Below are 19,674 nucleotides of genomic sequence, written 5' to 3' on the forward strand. Positions count from 1 at the left end.
AAATGTCTGGACGAGAGACAGTGAGATAAACTAAACTGCCAACCAAGCGTCTGTAAAGAGAGGGATTAGACAATGGTTTCCCCCCTGAGGGAGTCAGATGCGCATTAAGCTCAATTAGAGTGTCAACAGTCTTGCTATCAGTGAGTCTAGCTCGAGACAAGAGTTTAGAGGCATACTTAGCTTGAGTAATATAAAGTTCATCCGTAGAATGAGTGATTTCAAGACCCAAGAAGTAGATGAGGTTGACAACCTCAAGGTGGATGTATAATATATTGTGGGTTTTAGGCTCAATTAGGTTATTTGTATAGCACACATATTTACTTGTACTGCACATATATGCTTCCTATATAATGGCACCTATGTACATTCTTTCATCGAAGAAATACAATACTATTACATTCAGTATTTCTAACATGGTATCAGAACAGGACATCCTAAGTTTGATCCCTGACTTTACTCTACCTCTCATTTAAAATGTTAAATTCCCACTTGTTGGACTCCCACTTATTAAGGGGAAGTTTAGGTTCACAAGTAAGGGGAAGTGTTAGACTTATGGTTAAGTGATTAAATTCACAATTTCCTACCAATTTAAGCTTTTGGGAGAATGGTAGTTTAACATTCTGAAAATAGATATCGGGTTTGTTTAAGCATTTTCTTTTGGTGTCACCATAAATAGATAGAGGGTTTGAGTTGGAACTTCCTTTTTATTTTATTTTATTTTATTTTTACAAGATAAAAATTCTACTCTAGCCTAATCTAAGTATATATATGTGTGAAATGAAATGTCCCTCCTAGAGACTTAAAACCTAGCCTTTGCCCCCCACACCCCATAAACACTTATATTTGTGAAGCGACTATCGTACCAAGGGTGTGTGGTGGTAGTTTGAACTTTTTGAAAGTGTAAGGTTTTTTTTTTTTTTTTTTTTTTTTTTTTTTTAGGTAGTTGGAACTTTTTGAAAGTGTAAGGTTTTTTTTTTTTTTTTTTTTTTTTTGAGAAAGAAAGTGTAAGGCTTAATTTGAAATTTACATATGCTCCTATTTTGATGTTCTACCTGCTATGTGCCTACTGCACCAAATTTTGTTATGCTGGTAAATTTCTCTTTCTTGCTTTTTGATTGAGAACCAAAATTCATAGGAAGGAGATAAAACAAATTGACTATTTTCTAAGTACTAATATGATCACCTTTACTTGTATATTTCGTAAAAGAATCGAGTAAGTAAAAAGGATGTTGTAAAAACAGGATTGATTTTAGTGACAACATAATAACAGATATGTTTTGTACGAAAGGCTACTAAAATAGCAGATTCACACTAGATTTTGGGAAATATCAAGCAATACGCTAAGAAAACTTTTTTTTTTTGGTATGAATGAGAAAGCTTTTGTTTACACATAATTGTAAGACAATAATGAAGAAGCTATCTAATTGCATGAATGAATTTCCTGAACCAACTGCATAATCAGTAACTGTAAACGTTTTGATTTACATATATTTGTACCATTATGCAGATGCTAGCTAACTGTATGGTTGAAGTTTCTTCACAATTGTATACTTCTGCTGCTTTTGTTAACCCTCCTGCTCTATCTGTACACTTGGGAGAGTCAACTGTTCTCTGCCGCCTTCAATGCTTTGCTAACTGACAAAATCTAAGTGGCATCCCTGCACCAAGTATCAGTTTGCAATGCTCGAGCTTCTGCATGTTTCTTCAAATCCCTGGAAATTGAAGTAAACAGATTTAAATAATGAGAATGTTCTAAAATCATTAGAGTTATGGCATATGAATGAAGCGAATGACTTAAAAATGAAAGTAATAACACACATGCAATGCGGTATGCGACAATCTGGTTCTATACAATTTCTTGAGTGCAATATCAGTAACGCCCGTCCATTTGTGCACTGTTGACAATCCCCACGAACCCAAGAAGGGCAATTCTTTGCATGCTGGAACAGCCTTCTGATTTTAAGACAGTTTTGGTTGGAGCAGGGACATGCTTTACATTGAAATGCATGTGCTAAAACAGCCAGCAATTTTCTTTTCTGCAACACCAATTTACAAGATTACTCACTAAGTTTTAATGACAAAAGGAAAAGTACTGAGCATCAGTTGCCTACTATTACAAGTTAGAATACATGTAATCCTTCGTAAACCAATTGCAAACCCTAAATATCTTCTTATAAGAACAAACTATGGAAACATTGACAAGATCAAAATCTGTTCAAGAGGATCTGAACTTCATAATTAAGTCATTACTTTAAAACTGATAATAAATGATAGGGACTTCTTACACAGATCTCTTTTTTTGTTGAAGAATGGACATGCAATGCCTTTTGGCTTGCCTCTTTAATCGCTTTTCTTGTTGAAGAATGAACATGTGATGTCTTTTGTTTTGCTTCTTTAGTCTCTACCCCATGACAAGTTGTGGGAAGCTGTTGAATCAACTCATGATTATGACAAGAACGTCCTTTCTCTTGATCACGTGCAGCACTGATGACTAAGTCTGGGCAGATCCCACATCCTCTGTTCTTGTCAACCGCAGAATCCTTAAGGCAGTTGCTGCAGTTGGTTTCAGTGGTTTCCAGTGTTGGATTGTGGAGATGATGCAGAATCATCATTGACGAATGCTTAGCCCGCCGAAGTGTGTCAAATTGATAATGGTTGCCTTGACAAAAGCTCAAGAAAGTATGCCTATTTTCAAATAATCCAGTATCTAAAGTAAGATCTTCATCGTTGGTAACTGAAGGCACATCATCAACCATAACCTGAAAGGGGCAAGAAAGCCATATTAATAGACTGGATGAAGGTGAATATATACCAAATATTGGCACCTTGTAATCAAAAAATTATCGATTAAAATCTTGACATTCACCTGAGAGAGTAAATGTTTATCCTTGCTCATAGAAGTATGTGTGTCCATCCCGTAGAGGTTTTTCTTCTCATCATGGCATCTGCAGCATATGATTCGAACAAAAAGTAATTCATTTCAGTTATATATCCTTTTAATGAGTCAGCAACACATGCATATTCATAACTGGTTGATTATCTTGCTTATTATTGAGAATAAAAAGTTCATCAAATCTTCAGATTAGTTAAGTCAATAAACGAAGGCAGAAAGATAAGCAGTTTCACCTACAACTACAGAGCAATAACTAAATATATGATTAATTTATATGACTATGTAACTATGACTACTGGAATTTAGTTCTAAATGTCTTCTTTAAAGAACAAACTATTTTATGTGGTAACAATATCAAATTCTAAATATGACTAGAAGGGTATTTACATATTCATTTTATCAACAGAGATACTTGGAGCAGGAAAGTTCTAATTTTGCTAAATTTTTTTATTAAGTAATAAAGATTTTGTATAATTTTGTTAAGTTATTGTTATTATGTCGTCCATCAATTCCATTTTCTTGCAGAGATTGAGCTTTTTCCAGCAATGAGTTATAAGGCTGAAGTTCCTTTGCATTACATTGATTTCATTGTCAACAAGACGGTTGCTGAGTGTGGGCCACATTATAGTTAGATTAGATATGTATGGCCTAGGAACATCACTCCTATATACTAAGGAACTTCTCTTGCACAAAAACTCCTTTGGTGTGTGGTTACCAATTAAATAGTTGTCTAGACAAATGTGTATAACATTACTTATGAAATGGCGGCAAGAAATTATTACCCACTTCTCATTACAGCAAATAACCACCATATTACATAGTTGAGATCTTGCATCTACATAGACCACATTTGACGAATATTCAGTTTGCACCACACTTCTACGTTTCTTGTATCATCTAATTATTTCTTGAGAGGAAGAGCCATTGAAATAAAATAGCATAGTATGGCTACACAACAAATGTCATAACTTATATGACTATAGAAGAAAATAAATGCTTTTTTTTTTTTTTTTTTTTGAGATGAGAAAATAAATGCTTATAGTGCACTGAAGCCACTATAAATGATAATCCTTGACAAGCAGAGGCAAAAATTCTAAAGAAAGTGCGGTTTTAAATAAAGTTGTTACCTTTCACACAGCTGAAAATTTTTGCACCGGTTGCAAACCCATCGGTGACCAGATAATATCACTTCACAGCAGTGTGTGCAAATAAACTGAAAGTGGACAATTATGAAGTTCTCCTTATTGGGTAAGATAGTTTTCCCAACCTGTAAAGCGAGAAAGAAAAAGAATTAGTAACTAATGCAATCATATAGAAAGAAAAAAATTCATTCATCCTTTGAGCTTATTGTCCTAATGCTAGATGAAAATGTGCAAGTTTACTGAATTTCTGGAAGTTCTAACATTGAATTAAATGTATAATGGATATAAAGTCAACCTTCTATAATCTCCAATGTTCTCACAAAAATAAGCAGAATGTTAAAATTCATGGAAGAGCAGCAAACCCCTAAGATGCTCCCTTGAAGAAATATTAATTTTTTTTTTTATTAAAAAAAAAAACTAATGATTATATGAAAAGCATAAAATAAATCCTGAGCAGTATCCTTCTGACCCTAAATGGATTAACATGATATCAGAACCTATAGAAGGAACCCACTCCATTCCTTTTCTTAGGTCCCAAGACATCGAATATCAGGCATGGTCCATGTAACCCGATTTAGCTTTCCCCTCACCCATCAAAAGTATCAAGCTGTTATTTGGTTAATGCACAAGAAAGGTGAAAAGTTTTAAGTTCTAATCTTGTCAAATCCTTCAAAAGAAAGACTTTTTAGCAACTCCTACTTGCAACAAAAGTTTCCTGATAAGAAGACTCTTTTTACAAAAACTACAAAATGGAAAAAAACTTCAGAAATGGCTTCTTAATGTAAGCAGATCAACTTTTAGAAAATGATATTAAAGGAAAGCACCAAAAAAATATCTTCATAGTTAAATCTAGTTAAGCATCCCTAGTTGTGGTCGTGACTATTTTTGCCAAGCTAGTGGTGTTTTGTCATGGCACTGATAAGTTGCACTGGCATGCCATGGCACCTGGAACTGTGTAAGGTCCTAGGAAAGTATAAGTATCAAATGATCAAGTTACCAGGACAAGGTTGTGTGTAACTCAATCATAGATATGAGCATTTTTTTAACCCTCAATTATTGGTTTCAATATCATTTATCGGAAACTTCTACAATAAAAATTATGGTGTCTTAAACACTACGATTAAAATTTGTGTCAATCTATGCCTGACACTTGTTTCAAAAATAATATTAAAAAAAAAATTGATTCCTTTACTTAAAATAGTGCAGAATTATGTGTTAATGAGATAGTTAATGTTTCACAAAACCTAATATATCTAGTTCTTATGGATGCAAACTGATAATCATATAACCATCACCCTGTGTCTAGAATATGTGTTGTATCTCAGTGTCTGCCACCTCATCTCCAAAATAAATACTAATACTCTACTTATTTCCAATTCCATGGTAATGTTTCCTATTTATAAAGTAAATTCCATGCAGACCTAGGTTAGTTGATCAGTGGAATTCTTTAATGGCTCTCAAAAGTCAAAACATTAACTTAGGCTTAGCTTGCATTGACCATGCAAACTAATTTAATAAAGTTGAGTAAGAGATTTACTTCTTGCATGATTAGAATATCTTTTGTAGTGCTCCCAGAAGGATTTGCATGTCCCATGGCTTTTAAAGCTCTATTTGTCATTACTTTCTTCAATTTCCTCTGAGACTCTCCAGGGTTATCTTCTTCAAGACGCCTGATCACATCCTCAACAGCACCAGACCAATAGTCACCATCAAAGTAAGGTAAACGAGCTGCTGTAACCTTGTACTTGCATTCTCCAGTAGGAACAAAGAAGTTATCATATAAATTAGTAGAATTGATCACAATATTTTCTTTGGCTGCTTTCCTCAGCATCAACTGATACCTGCAAATTTGGGGAGGAAAACACTTGTTCAAGACATAGAGAGAGAGAGAGAGAGAGAGAGAGAAAGAGAGAGGGGGACGGAGATACCAGTGCCGCAGCTTATCAGACTTTGGTGTTTTCTGAATCTCTGGATGGCAATATAATATATAATCTTCTCCCTCAGAAGGTGGGCAGGCCCAAATGTAGCAGGACACAAAACCTCGATTCTTACAAAAATCAAGGTATCCTAACTGATGATGAGAAAAATAAAATGACACATTATATTTTAATTGTATCAGTCACAACCAGAGGAAGGAAACAAGTAGTGAAAGAAACAAAGTAACTTACCATTATTTCATGGTAAACAAAGGTACGAAGACATTCTCCAGTAATAGTTTTTATCTCAGGCTTGAAGTGCTTGACAGAATCAAGATATGCAAGATAAACACATCGTTGATTTGGAGGACTGCATTCTGAGCCAAACTCCTGGACGTACATACCAAAAAGGCATACATCTACTCCTTCAATCTTTTGAAACAAAAGAATCACCTAAAATGGAGAAAGAGTATAGTCAGATTTTATTGGAATAATATTAACGGGTCATGACAATGAAAGATCTGCAATATGATTCGACATAATAAAAAGTAAATCAATTAACTTAAAAAAAAAAAAATCCCCCAAGTGAAATCTCTTTACCACCTTTGATTTGTATTGGAATTCAGCAGAGTACTCTTCATCATCAAAGATATCCAAAAACTGCTTCTTCACTTTCAAATGTTTGTCAACAGATGAAACCACTCTGACAACAAGATCTTCTGCTCCTGGCACCTAATTAACATTATGAAGAATATATAGTAATTAATCTTCTTTTCTCTAACCTAATACTTGCTAACAGATAGTTGGAAGCATAAATGTATGCACACAGATGGCAATATAAGCATAACCAAGCATGTAAGATTGCTAAAAAAGATTATTCTCATATGGAGTTTGTATATATACCTCGTCAAGATTTTTTCCTTCAAACTTTGCTCTCTCTTCTTTCTCTCGCATCAGACTCCTAAAGAGTCTTTGCTCTATGTGATCACTAAGCATGGTACTAGGCAGATCCTTTGCCCCCAAAACACCATTCTTTGGCAAGGGTACACATTTCCCAGTTTCTATTTCTTTTATGAAGCATTTTGGGCATATGTACTCAGCTTTTTTTTCCAAATCTCTTTTTTCATTATAAAGAGCACATATCTGATGCTGCCATCGGTCACATTTATCACATTGAACCCACTGCAAGCAAATACAATGTGAGTCTTTCATGATTTTCTTTTTTGGAAAAACAAAACAAATTATGACGTAGCTTACCGGTTCTTCAGCTTCCTCATCATTCTTTTTTTTAACAAGTGCTGCCTTGGAAACAGAAATACCCTGGAATATGATATTCCCGCCTCGAGAGTGCTTAAAGCATGAGTTACAAAAGCAATTTCGGGTACCATTTTCATCTGTTGTGGAGTAGTAAATTACACTGCGCTTGATACGAGCACCACAACGTGAACAATATATTGGTACAGGGGCAAAAAAATGATTTCCTGATGCACACAACTGACATACATTTTCACTGTTTCCCCTTCCTTCCTTTGGTATTGTCTGTTTAGAAAAGGATACATATGCATATTAATGCTCGTATGAACTGAATCTATTAAATGAAAAACAAGTAGTTACATCATTAACAAAAAGTCAGACTATTAATTTGGTCCTCCAACTACTAAGTAAAGTTCAATTTGGTTCCTAAACTATTAATTGTTTCAATTAGTTTTCAACTTTCAAAATCAAGTCCTTGTCATCCTTGGGTATTCTTCCTGTTGAAATTGACTTGATTTTGATTTTTTTTTTGTTTTTTGCACTTTCCATAACAACCTTTTATAGCGTGCTTCATTTACCTCATCAAGTAATTTTGTTAAAATTAAAATGGAGATAAGATCCAAAGATGAAATTAACTTGATTTTGAAAGTTGATGGGCCAGATTGATACAATTAATGCATGAGGGACTAAAATGAGAGAGTTAATATTTGAAAGACCAAATTGAACTGTACCCAATAGTTGAAGGACCAAATTAGTAATTTAACCTTTAAAAAAATGTAGAACAGAAGGGCCCTCAAAATCAAGCTGCTAACATGTAGATGCCCCGTTTACTAGATCAGAACCACCACATCAGACATAAATAAAGAATGATAGGCATAAGCCATGTTGTTTAAGTAAGAGGAGCTAAAAGGACAAAAGGGACGCTAGAAAAGAAATGTAGCCTAAGATTATAAATGTCACAAAAAAATAACAGAAATATATAGCACCATGCAGGAAAAGGCAGAAAGGAGACACCTAACAGCATAAGCAAAGCAGTAGTATAATGTACTCACCTTGCCAACCCACTTCCTAAAACTCAAAATATGTTCCTTTAATTGCTCTACTGTGAAAAAATCAGTTAAGGAGACACCCCATATCTTCGTATTCCCTGACTGAACTTCTTCTGGAAAATTAGTTTCTGGTGCAGTAGATTTATTTTCTATTTCTGGATCTGTCTGATACATCTCACTCCTGACCTTTACCTCCTTCTCTTTATGATCAAAGCTGAGCTCTTTAGGAAGAACAGGCACACTCCTGGACCCCAATTTACTGGAATTCGCATTGACATCGTCTTCCATATCCACCATGGGAACCTCAGAATTAATAGACGGAGAAGAATCAAACTTTTGCTTTAAGTTTACAAGTCCTTCAGGAGTGCATGGCTGAACCAATGATGAAGCCGATTGATGAGAAGTTTCATTTTCATTTGGAGAGGTACATAAAGGATTTTCCATCTTCTGACATTTTAGAGGAGGCAGCACATCAAAATAGGTGCCAGAATTGGGCCCATCAGGACCTCTACGATAAAAATCCATTAGAAGGCTATTTGCAGTTCTTTTTGACTGAAAACCAATTCGCGTGGACATTCCTGAAGCCAAGTGTTGAACCCCATCTAACTTTTCTGAAAGAAACTGAGGTTGCTCACATTCATTTTGATGGGATTGGTGTTGGCTCTTTTCAGACTTCTTCTGGGAGTGAATAGGAAGAACAGGCATGGTGCTGGACCCCAATTTACTGGAATTTGCATTGATATTGTCTTCCATATCCACCACGGGAACTTCAGAATTAAAAGACGGAGAAGAATCAAACTTTTGTGTCAAGTCTAGAAGTCCTTCAGGAGTGCATGGTTGAACCAACAATGGAGCCAATTGATGAGAAGTTTCATATTCATTTGGAGAGGTACATAAAGTATTTCCCATCTTCTGACGTTTTAAAGGAGGCAGCACATCAAAATAGTTGCCAGAATTGGGCCCATCAGGGCCTCTAAAATAAAAATCCATTAGAAGGCTATTTGCAGTTCTTTTTGACTGCAAACCAGTTTGTGTGGAAATTCCTGAAGCCGAGTCTTGAACCCCATCTAACTTTTCTGAACAAAACTGAGGTTCCTCACATTCATTTTGATGGCAAAGCTCATATTGATCAACCAAGTAGCATTCTGACCTTGCCGTAGATGACTTATCAAACTGCACATATGACTGATGGGATTGGTGTTGGCTATTTCCAGACTTCAGGGAGTAAGATTGCACTATATCCTCAAGAGTTGAGATCTTTCCATAGGAGATCATGCTAGGCAAAGCAGGTACAGGAACTTGGTATGTACCATGTTGAGGAATCAGAAAATCTGAAGGATGTTCTCTAAATGCAGATGGAAGCACCATTGATTGAGTTAAAAGGTTATTCCCCACACAGCCTTGAACATTTATCGGATCCAGTTGGGACAGCATTACTATGAGTAAGAAACAAAAAGCACCAAAACAGGGAAAAATAAATGAATATATAAGATGATATCCAGAAATAAAATTGGGTATGTTTCTCTATAGTATAATATAAACAGGAAATAATAATATACCAAAAAAATCAAATTTCAAAAATGGCATTGATAGTCCATTGCACAGATAAAATCACAAATTTCATGATAATAAGTCCACCGCAGATTGGTAAATTACTACATGGTATCTGAGAAAACATTTACCCAATCACTTGGGCTCAGTGAACAATAGTATTTGGAACACGCAAAAACTTACAAAACATACCATGATCAATTCGTTGCTGTTGAAAATGGCATTTGACGGATGCCTCAGAATCATACTTTTGACTGCCCTGAAGAGAACCTGGTCCTCCATTAAAAAATCCAGCATCAGAAAGTTCATCCTTGTTGGAAAACATAGTGATGTTTGAAGTCTCCTTAGGAGAAAGAATCATTGGTGGATGCAACTCCTCCATATCACAAGACATAAGCATATTGGCATATTCCCATTCATTTCCTATAGAAGAATATGATTAGACCAAGAGCTAGAAACTTTACAGAATTGTTTAACAAAGGTAGCATTGGACGGGCTAAGTGGCTCACCTTTCATGAAGTGCAATTGATCAGTGTTTTTCGTAATGACCGTGTTATGCTCAGTAAAGCCCGTGCTAGCAACATCAAAAAAATCACAAGGAGGCTTAGGTGCATCTGAGTTGCAGTAGCCATGTTGCAAGCTCAAAGCTGGCGTAATCTCAGATAAGGGAATTGGCAGGGAAGGAAGATCCTTGGCTACATGTTGATAGGAGCTTGCATCATAAATGTTGTGTTGGGGTAAAGGATCCCGCCACCAACTTGCAGAGCCTTCTTGTTTACAACCTAAGCCATTCTCTCCCAGCTGGGATAGACTCTGGAAATTCGGGATAGAAAGGTTTGGTATCTGACCAAAGGTCTGGCCAAAAATGTATTGCTTAGCATTCATCATCTTGTTGTTTCAATCAATCTGCAAAGCATTGAAAAAAGTAGATGAATTACATACATAAATACAAACACACGCACACACACGTGTGTGTGTGTGTGTGTGTGTGTATATATTGAGAGAGAGAGAGAGAGATTATATTAGAAGCATAATTTGATAGAGTCCAATCATAATAATGATAATTTTAAAATAACTCATAAAACACCTTAAATCAGAACAAAAGAAATGATTTAAATATAAATAAATTATCCAAAACAAAAAGCAAATGTGTCTGTTAGTGAAGCACATAAGAAAATGTCAAACTGAAGGATGTTATGTGAAGCCTCAGAACTCTATTTCCTGGGAAAGGAACATTGAAGAATACTTGGTCCTTCCACAAAAAAATTCCAATAGACGGTGTAGATGAAACCAGATTTTTGGACATTTATAAAAAGGATATGTGCTAAGAAACCCCATACTGGCAAATTATGATGCTAGCAGAATACTTTATAAACACATTCTTCTTAAAAAAGCAGACAAGCATATCCTTCACCTTTGTAATATTTTCTAGGAACACAATATAATTTTGGTTTTAGCAACTAGTGGATGGGAATAGAGCAGGTGGTTATTAGGTCATATGAAAAGGTCTAATCCAACGTGTAACAAAGCTCCATTATATGAAAAATTGGTTGAAAATGTCTACAGGGCTTCGCCTGCAGCCACCATAATCAGACCTGACAAGAGGCATGCAGCTGAAAACCATAGGAGGCTTCAACTGTAGCCAACAAAATCAGACCCAACAAAAGTTGCACAACCAAACATCACCCACAATATAAGTGTCAGTCCAATGGTTGTCTACACTTGCAAAGTAGCGTACTCTGCCCAAAAACTAGCAACATCAAACATTGTTTCTCATTTCTTCATGCCAAACACCAGGTTAAAATTTGAATGATTCCCCAAATTTAAAAAACTTATAATATTATTGAACCTAAATCTATACTCAAAAAAATTGTTACATGCAACAGAATTTAAAAATAAAAAATAAAAATACACCAAAAGCACAAAACCAAGAAATTTTTTCATTTTTCAGCAAAGGAAACCCACTAAAAGTAACGGTTTACAATCTGCAAAAACAATCCTATTATCAAGAAATAGTTTATTTTCATGAACTCAACAAAAATATGACACTCAAAATGGCCCGGCTCACACAATTCTATCTAATCCAAATCAGAATTTACCCAATTGCATTTAAGGTTTCCTGTTTTCTTATATATTGGTTTTGTTTTTTGTCCTGCCTACTCATCCACCTCAACATTAACATTTCAAGGAGCTCCAGCTCAACTGGCACCACTTCCCCTTATAAAAGTAAGGAGGAAGGGTGAAGCTATGGGTCCACAGCCCTAACATGCGCACGCATAACTTGCCAATTAAGGGGAAAAAAAAGGTGATTAACATAAGTCTATTCCATATTAGCACTATTAAAAAAAAAAAAAAAAATTCTTCTCTTGTTAAACTTTTATATGAAAAATTACAATTCTAGTTAACCAAAAACCAGAGTCATAAAATAGTCACTTATTGATAACTTGATCGAATTAATTCCTAGATGCAGAAGCTAAATTCTCAGTGATTGGAATTAGGGTTTCCACTGTCCCAACCCAAAACGTCAACGTTTCAAGCTCTAAAACCCTACGCAACCAGAGAGTCAGTAAGAACATTAACTAATCTCAATTTTAATTTCGAAGAACATAATTATGGAATAAAAAATGAAAAAAAAATAAAATAAAATAAATCCCCAAATTTTGAAGTTTCGGAAGTGAGATACAAATTAGGGTCTTTGATTTTGACAGTCCCAGGACCCCCGAAAAACGTCGACGTTTTGGGATTCAAAAACAGTAAAGCCATCAGAGAAACCATTAGTAATGGTGATTTATTATTGTGAAAGAGAATTAAGAAAATAATAAACCCTAACCCTAACCCTAACCCTAAAAAGGAAAAGAAAGAGAAAAGGTTTAAAGAAAAGAACCTTAAAAGACTTTCTCTTTCTCTGTCGGTGGGCCCGCACGATAGTTCTTTTCTTTGGATTTTTTTATCCGACTCTCATTAATTTAGCTCAGACTCGGAATTTTGGTACTAGTCCTTTTATATATACAGTGAAGTAGTAGAGTTCACTTAAGTTAGTGATACACTTACACCACAACACTTTCACAACAAAGCCAAGCAAACTCTTATCTTATAAGTTTTACAGTTTACAACAATTTTTTACGTTTCACAACAAATCCAGGTGGCCAAATGTTCTCATCAGTTTCACGACAATTTTAAAGCTTAGGTAGCAAATTGTTACTAACTTTTATTTGAGCTTACTACTTACGGCTTAATTGAATTAATTCTTAGAAGGAAAAGCTAAATTCTCAACAATGTGAATTAGGGTTTCCACTATGTCAAACCCAAAACGTCAATGTTTTCAAAGTTCTAACCCTGAGGAACCAAAGAATCAATAAGAACATTATTAGTCTCAATTTTAATTTCCAAGAACATAATTAAGGAATTAAGAACTAAGCCAAAAAATAAAAAATGATTTCAAATTTTCGAGTTTCAATAGTAGCATACACACCCAAAACGTTGATGTTTTGGGGTAAGAGCCATCAAAGAATCATTAACAATGATGATTCATTGTGAAAGAAAATTAAGAAACAAATAACGTTCAAAGTCAACCTTAGCACTAACCCTAATCCCCAGGGATGGCTTAACCATTAAGTTATTTAGGCAATGGCCTAAGGCTTGGCCTCCTAAAATATAATATATTATATCTATTTTTCTTATAGTATTGCACAAAAATAATATATAATAAAAAAGTAAGGCCTTTAACTTAAAAGTAAGGCGATGGAATGTCTTATTTATCTGTCTTACCATATAAATTTTTTAATTAAGGCCCACAAATATAATAAATAAAAAATATTTTTAAAATATTATTCTCTTTTTGAATGTTCAAGATTTTATTAATAAGTTTTATTATATTTGCAGTAGTTTAAGAGTGTAAAAATTTTTAATCTCCCAAAAAATTTACTCTTCATTTCTCTCTTTAAACAAAATTAAAATTAGAATTAATAGTTTTTTAAACAAATTCATTACTGAAATCCATTGTTTAATCATTGAAGTCCAACATTGTTAAGAGTGATAGTGACCATCTATAATATGATATTTATTTTAATACATTACCTTTGATATTTTTAGAATTAAAAGTTTAAAATAAATTTTATAAATATATGAAAATAGTCCAACTAGTGTATTAAATTATATAAAAATGTTGGATTATTATTTTTAATTCATGTATTGCTTATAAATTATTAAGTAATAATACATTTTACATATGTGTATAGCTCTAAAATGTATTCAGTGTGCCCTAGATTATGTTCAAAACTAAATTGAGGTATTGATCATTAGAATTTATAAATTTTAAAACTTGTTATTTTATATTTAAAATACTCTATGCATATGAAAAATCTTCATAGCCATGTGCCCTTTTTGCATGAAATTCATTTAATATGCCAATATCATAGTTAATATTTCATTATTTTGGCATGATCATAGTGGCATTAGTACAAAGAAACAAATTCATTTGAGACTAAAGTTGTTAAAAAAAACAAATATCAAATTGATGACTTTGCAAAGTAGTGTTCAACGAGTACCACTATTGGATATTGAAAGAAACTAATAACTCTTCATAAAAGGCCTCACTTTAAATTGTCCCCTTAAATCACAAAATGTGTTGAACTAGCCTTATCTAACCCTAATCCTAAATGAAAAAGAAAGAGAAAAGGATTTGAGAATTTTTTTTTGGGTAAATTACATATTTGGTTTCTATCATTTACACTATATTTCAATTTAGTTTCTAACCACGTGGCAAATGGCCAAAAAATAATTTTAATTTAATGTCATATCAACTGCCACCTAGACTAACATGTCAGCATAATCTTAAATTAAAAAAAAAAAAAAATAGCAACAGATAAGTGAGTAACATTTGGGATCAAAATCCCTAACTCACGATTGCTTCTCTAACTTTTACAATTTGCCTCTCCAACTTCTACTAATATGTCTTACATGAAAACTTTTTGTTTTTTGTTTTCCTTTTTGTTCACCTTGAAGGTTCCCTTTTAATTGTGCAGATTTTTGGATACAAGGAGATAGCGGGCCCCAATTTTCGCCATATGACTTTATTAGGCAAAGTTCCATGTTTGTTTGTATGTGTCTATTACTACAAGTTGGATCCAACCATTTAAGGTAGACATGGTCTCAAGCACATTCACAATGGACTAACTAGGTTAAAGGGTAAAAAGAAAGAGTTTATTCATTGCAGAAACCATAAGGCCAATCTCCACTGATGCTAGATAGAGTAGGAAATACGAGTAATATACAAGCAAAAAAAAAATCGCGTTGTAGAGCAGAAAAGTACGAAATACACAAACCTCACCATTAGGATTTTGGATTTGAGGGAGATAGTGTTTTAGATTTAATATGGGCCTGCCTAATAAGCAAACTTTCGTATTAAACAAAAAAGATTTCATTTGTTATATATATATATATATATATTATAAATGATGTGGCGGTATAGGTGGCAATAAATTAATTTTTTATTTTGACTGTTTACTACGTCAGCAATTTTTATCTAAAAGATGACAGCAAAAACTAAATTGACACGGTACTAAAAAATTAAAAACCAAATTAACACAATCGAAAGATTAGAGAGTAAATTTAAATATGGTGTAAAGAATATGAATCAAATATGTAGTTTGCCCAAATTTTTTTTTTTATGTGACACTTAATTAACTCATACTCAGATTAAGGTCATAGATATATAATAAAGTAGGGTCGGTTAAGCTAGTTGATAAGGTTTTTTTTTTTTTTTAGAAAAGCTAGTTGATAAGTTAGTGCTAATGTCACAAGCAAAGCTTAAGTGACAAACTGTTATTAGCTCCTATTTAAATAAGTGCAGTGTTATAGTTACAATAGTTTCACAACAATTTTACAACAAAACTTAGATGGCAAGTTGTCATACTAACATTGACTATTGTTTCCATATTAAGGCACCACAGATATTTCTTTTTTCTTTTCTTTTCTTTTTTTTTTTTTTTTTTTTTTTATGAGGAAAACAGATATTTCTTTGAACAAACCTCTTAAAATAATATATATATATATATATATATATATTTGAAATATAAAAAAGCAATACTTTGACGTGAAATAAATTAATATTTTGATGTTTGATTGTAATATAAAAATCTATTAAAGCCAAATTGGAGCATTAAATTTCAAAGATGCTCACGATTCATGTGTATAGATTGTGTTGGAGTTGGAGTGGTAATTCTTGCTCATATATTGGGGACTATATGGGTCAACACTAATCTGACATGTTTATTAAATGGGTTAAAATTCCTCAACCCTAATATGACTGACTTGTTTATTAAACGGGTCACTTATGTTAGCCCGCTTATCATATTTTATCAAAGTAGGGAAAAAAAAAAACAAATTTTAGTGTTAATTTAATTGATCTGAATTATGAAAAACCAAACAAATAGATTTTTTTTAATATGAAATTCAAAACTAACATAGTAACATCACAAATAATAATTTAAAACTAAATCATATCTCAATATTACAAATAATCAATCATAATATATCAAACAAAATAAATCACAACAACTAATGTCAAATTCCAACAATTAATTTAAGGAAAATAGATAAACGTAAAGGTAAAAGTAAAGGACATTGGTGATGATGCTGTAAAGTTGAATTTATTCAATCATTTTGTTGGTTTTATTTTGTACCAAATTTGTTTGTAATTTAGCATTTAGAAACTCTATATTTAGGTGAGAATCATGTAAGGGTAGTGTGTGAGAGAGTGTGAAGAAAAACTCAAGAGTGTGCACTCAAGAAGAGCCTTGCGATTAGCGAGTCGCCAAAGGTGGCACACGTGTGAAGCATGCAAGGGCAGCTGAAAGGTCACGCCAGCTGTTGCACTACAGGACAAAATCTCCAGTCTGACCAGGTAGTTAGCTCGCAACTTAAACTCGCGACTCGTTCCAGTCGCGAGATCAAGTCGCCAGAATGCCCTGTTTGGTTGTAACTGACTCTTCACATTCCTTATACACCATACTATAAATACCCTTATACCCACAAAATGTAGAGAGCTTTCAGAGAGAATTTTGAGAGATAAACCCTAGAGAAAAACCCTAGAGAAAAACAAGATTGACTCATCCACAATCTTTATTCTTTGATTCTCCAAATTCCTCTACTCTCACCATTTCCATTGAAATATCCTTGAGAGGTACATTAGCCAAATCCTTATCTCACCATACCCATATCAGTGAGAAGGTTTTTTGGTGCTTGGAAAGCAGTTCATAAGGGACCAATTTATTTTGTTTGATGCAATGGGTGATTGTGGGATCCGGTAAGTTAGAGAAGACAAGATTTGGCATAACCCTGTTGGAGTAAGAAGCTTGGAGGGCTTAGGTGCACTAGGTAGATTAGGCTTAGAGGGTTTTTTGCTATTCATGTATCCCAATTTTATTCTCTAGTGGATTATTGATCGCTTGGAGCGCGGCAGAGAGGTTTCTCGCCAAGAACTTCAGTTTCCTCTTCGATAACACAAAGCTGTGTTGTCTTTGTATTTGCATCTCTCTTTCCTTAATCTTTGTCTTTTAATTACTGTTATGGTTGTGAATAATTTTGGTTGAGACTGTTTTACTAATTCTGTTTTAGCTTATTTCCATTTTCCGCACATACATTGTTTGATTATAAGCTTGTATTGGTAATTTGTGAATTGGGGGTTTAAATGTTCATAGGTGTTTTATACACTAATTGAACATTCAAATGCAATGGTGGCCAAGAGTTCAAAGATGAAAGTAAATGATGATGATAACAACTAAGGTTTCGAGTGATAAAGAGAAATGAAGGACAAGGGCGACGTCAATGGCTTGGCACCATAGTTACAAAAGGGTGATAGTGTCTAAGAAAATAAGGTGAGGTGAGGGAGATAATGACATTTAGTTAAATGAGTCAGATGGGTCAAACGAGTTTCATGGGTTGGACACGAACATAACACATTTATTAAATGGGTCAATTGTGTGAAACCAAATATTACACAAACTCGTTAAGCCTCATTTAACTTCTTTCTATATAAAAAAAAAGAATATAAGAAAAAAATTGCACATTTAAATAAGTTAAAATAACCAAATATTTGTGATATATATGTGTGTGTAGTGGGGGGGGGGAGTTATCATATATATTTAATTTCAAAAATGCTCACGATTCATTTGTATAGATTATGTTGGAGTAGGGGTGGCAATTCGTATTCACATATCACGTTTGTGTTGTGTCGCTCATAAGTATTTGACTATATGAGTCGATATTAACTTGGCATGTTTATTAAACGGATCAGGATTTCTCAACCCTAACATAGCCTATTCATTAAACTGGTCACTCACTCATATCAAAACCCATTATTGTATTTTATCAAAGAGAAAAAAAAAATACAATTTTTAATATTAATTTAATTGATCTAAATTATGAAAAACCAAATAAATAGATTTTTAATATGAAATTTAAAACTAACATGATAACTGCATCACAAATATCATTCAAAACAAAATCATATCTCAATATCACAAATAATCAATCACAATATATCAAACAAAATAAATCACAACTAATATCAGATTCCAACAATTAATTTAAGAAAAATAGATAAAGGAAAAGGTAAAAGTAAAGGATGTTGGCGATGATGCAATAGTGGCAGAGAGTTCAAAGATGAAAACAAAGGATGACGATGACTAAGGTTTCTAGTGATAGAGAGAAGCGAAGGACGAGGGTGACAATAGCTTGGTACCTTAGTGACAAAAGGGTTACAATGGATAAGAAAACAAAGTGAGGTGAGGTCGAGGTCTAAGAGTGAGAGGCAGTCATGGGGCTTAGGAGAATGCAATTATGAAAGAAAATAAATATATCGAGGATTTTGAAGTGAATATTGGTAAAATGACATTTAGTTAAATAAGTCAGGTGGGTCAAACAGGTTCTTTGAGTTGGACTCAGAACGCAATACATTTATTAAATGGGTCAGTTGCATAAACTTGAATTTGACACGAACTCATTAAGTCTCAATTCATAACCTGTTAACTTCATGTTGTATTGTGTTTGTGAGTCATGTTGGATTTTGCCGTCCTTATGTTGGAGATGGATTCATAACTGATTGTTATATGACTTTGATGATAGCAATAAGAATCTATCAAAAAGTAAAAGCAAATGTAAAAATGGCATGTGTAATTAAGAATTAAAAAAAAAAAAAATCCTTAACTTCTTTCTATCAAAAGAAAGAAAGAATATAAGAAAATAGTTGAGCATTTAAATAATTTAAAATAACTAAATATTTGTGAAATTATATATATATATATATATATAATGGATGAGTTATCATATGGATTTTCTCTTTAGGTTTTTAGCTTAATTGGTGCCAAATGGGATCTAGATGAAATATTGTTATAATTTAAACCAATCAATAAGTGCATCTCTCATAATCTTTATAGATCTATTAATGGATAAGTTTATATAATATTGTGAGTTTTAGTTAGCTTAAAGAAACCTAAATAACAACACATTTAAGTTTTATCCATAAATTAAACCCTAAGATTTCAAAAATTAATATAAAAAAAATCCTTCAACCATATTAAATCACAAACACGATACCATTGTACTTGAATCGGATGTGTTTTAATTTGTTACTTATGAGACTATAGTATTCGTTTGTTAAATCTAGGTTTTTCTTTTTTCTTTTTTTTGGTGCGCGCCCACACTTATGTGTGTGTGGAGAAGCTGGATTAACAATCCATTACAAAGAGACTGAGTCTCGAGTCTCGACCCTCGAACAAGAAGAGTCTTTCAATACAATATGAATAGCCTTCCTAGCTAGAGCATGGGCAACCCGTTGCATGCGCTTTTTACATGAGAATACATAATAG

General features: G+C 33.4%; 1 protein-coding gene across 2 annotated transcripts; it reads right to left on the reverse strand.

The window, feature by feature from the left end:
- Nucleotides 1-1,198: 1,198 nt before the first annotated feature.
- On the reverse strand, nucleotides 1,199-12,763 carry LOC111988497 (histone acetyltransferase HAC1). 2 transcript variants are annotated; one of them, XM_024020302.2, is made up of 15 exons: nucleotides 12,690-12,763; nucleotides 10,315-10,711; nucleotides 9,998-10,228; nucleotides 8,258-9,690; nucleotides 7,209-7,490; nucleotides 6,855-7,133; nucleotides 6,555-6,683; nucleotides 6,204-6,404; nucleotides 5,964-6,106; nucleotides 5,573-5,876; nucleotides 4,021-4,160; nucleotides 2,867-2,945; nucleotides 2,286-2,759; nucleotides 1,819-2,036; nucleotides 1,199-1,712 (listed from the first exon to the last, which is right to left on the reverse strand). In XM_024020302.2, exons 2-15 carry the CDS (start codon nucleotides 10,691-10,693, stop codon nucleotides 1,646-1,648), a joined length of 4,359 nt encoding a protein of 1,452 aa, XP_023876070.2. In that variant the 5' UTR covers nucleotides 10,694-10,711; nucleotides 12,690-12,763; the 3' UTR covers nucleotides 1,199-1,645. The 2 variants fall into 2 exon arrangements, with proteins under 2 accessions (XP_023876070.2, XP_065638865.1); XM_065782793.1 differs by having other exon boundaries at nucleotides 5,573-6,106.
- Nucleotides 12,764-19,674: the final 6,911 nt, after the last annotated feature.

Source organism: Quercus suber, unplaced genomic scaffold (assembly GCF_002906115.3).
Source record: "Quercus suber isolate HL8 unplaced genomic scaffold, Cork oak 2.0 scaffold_316, whole genome shotgun sequence".
In the NCBI taxonomy this organism is placed as follows: Eukaryota; Viridiplantae; Streptophyta; class Magnoliopsida; order Fagales; family Fagaceae; genus Quercus; species Quercus suber.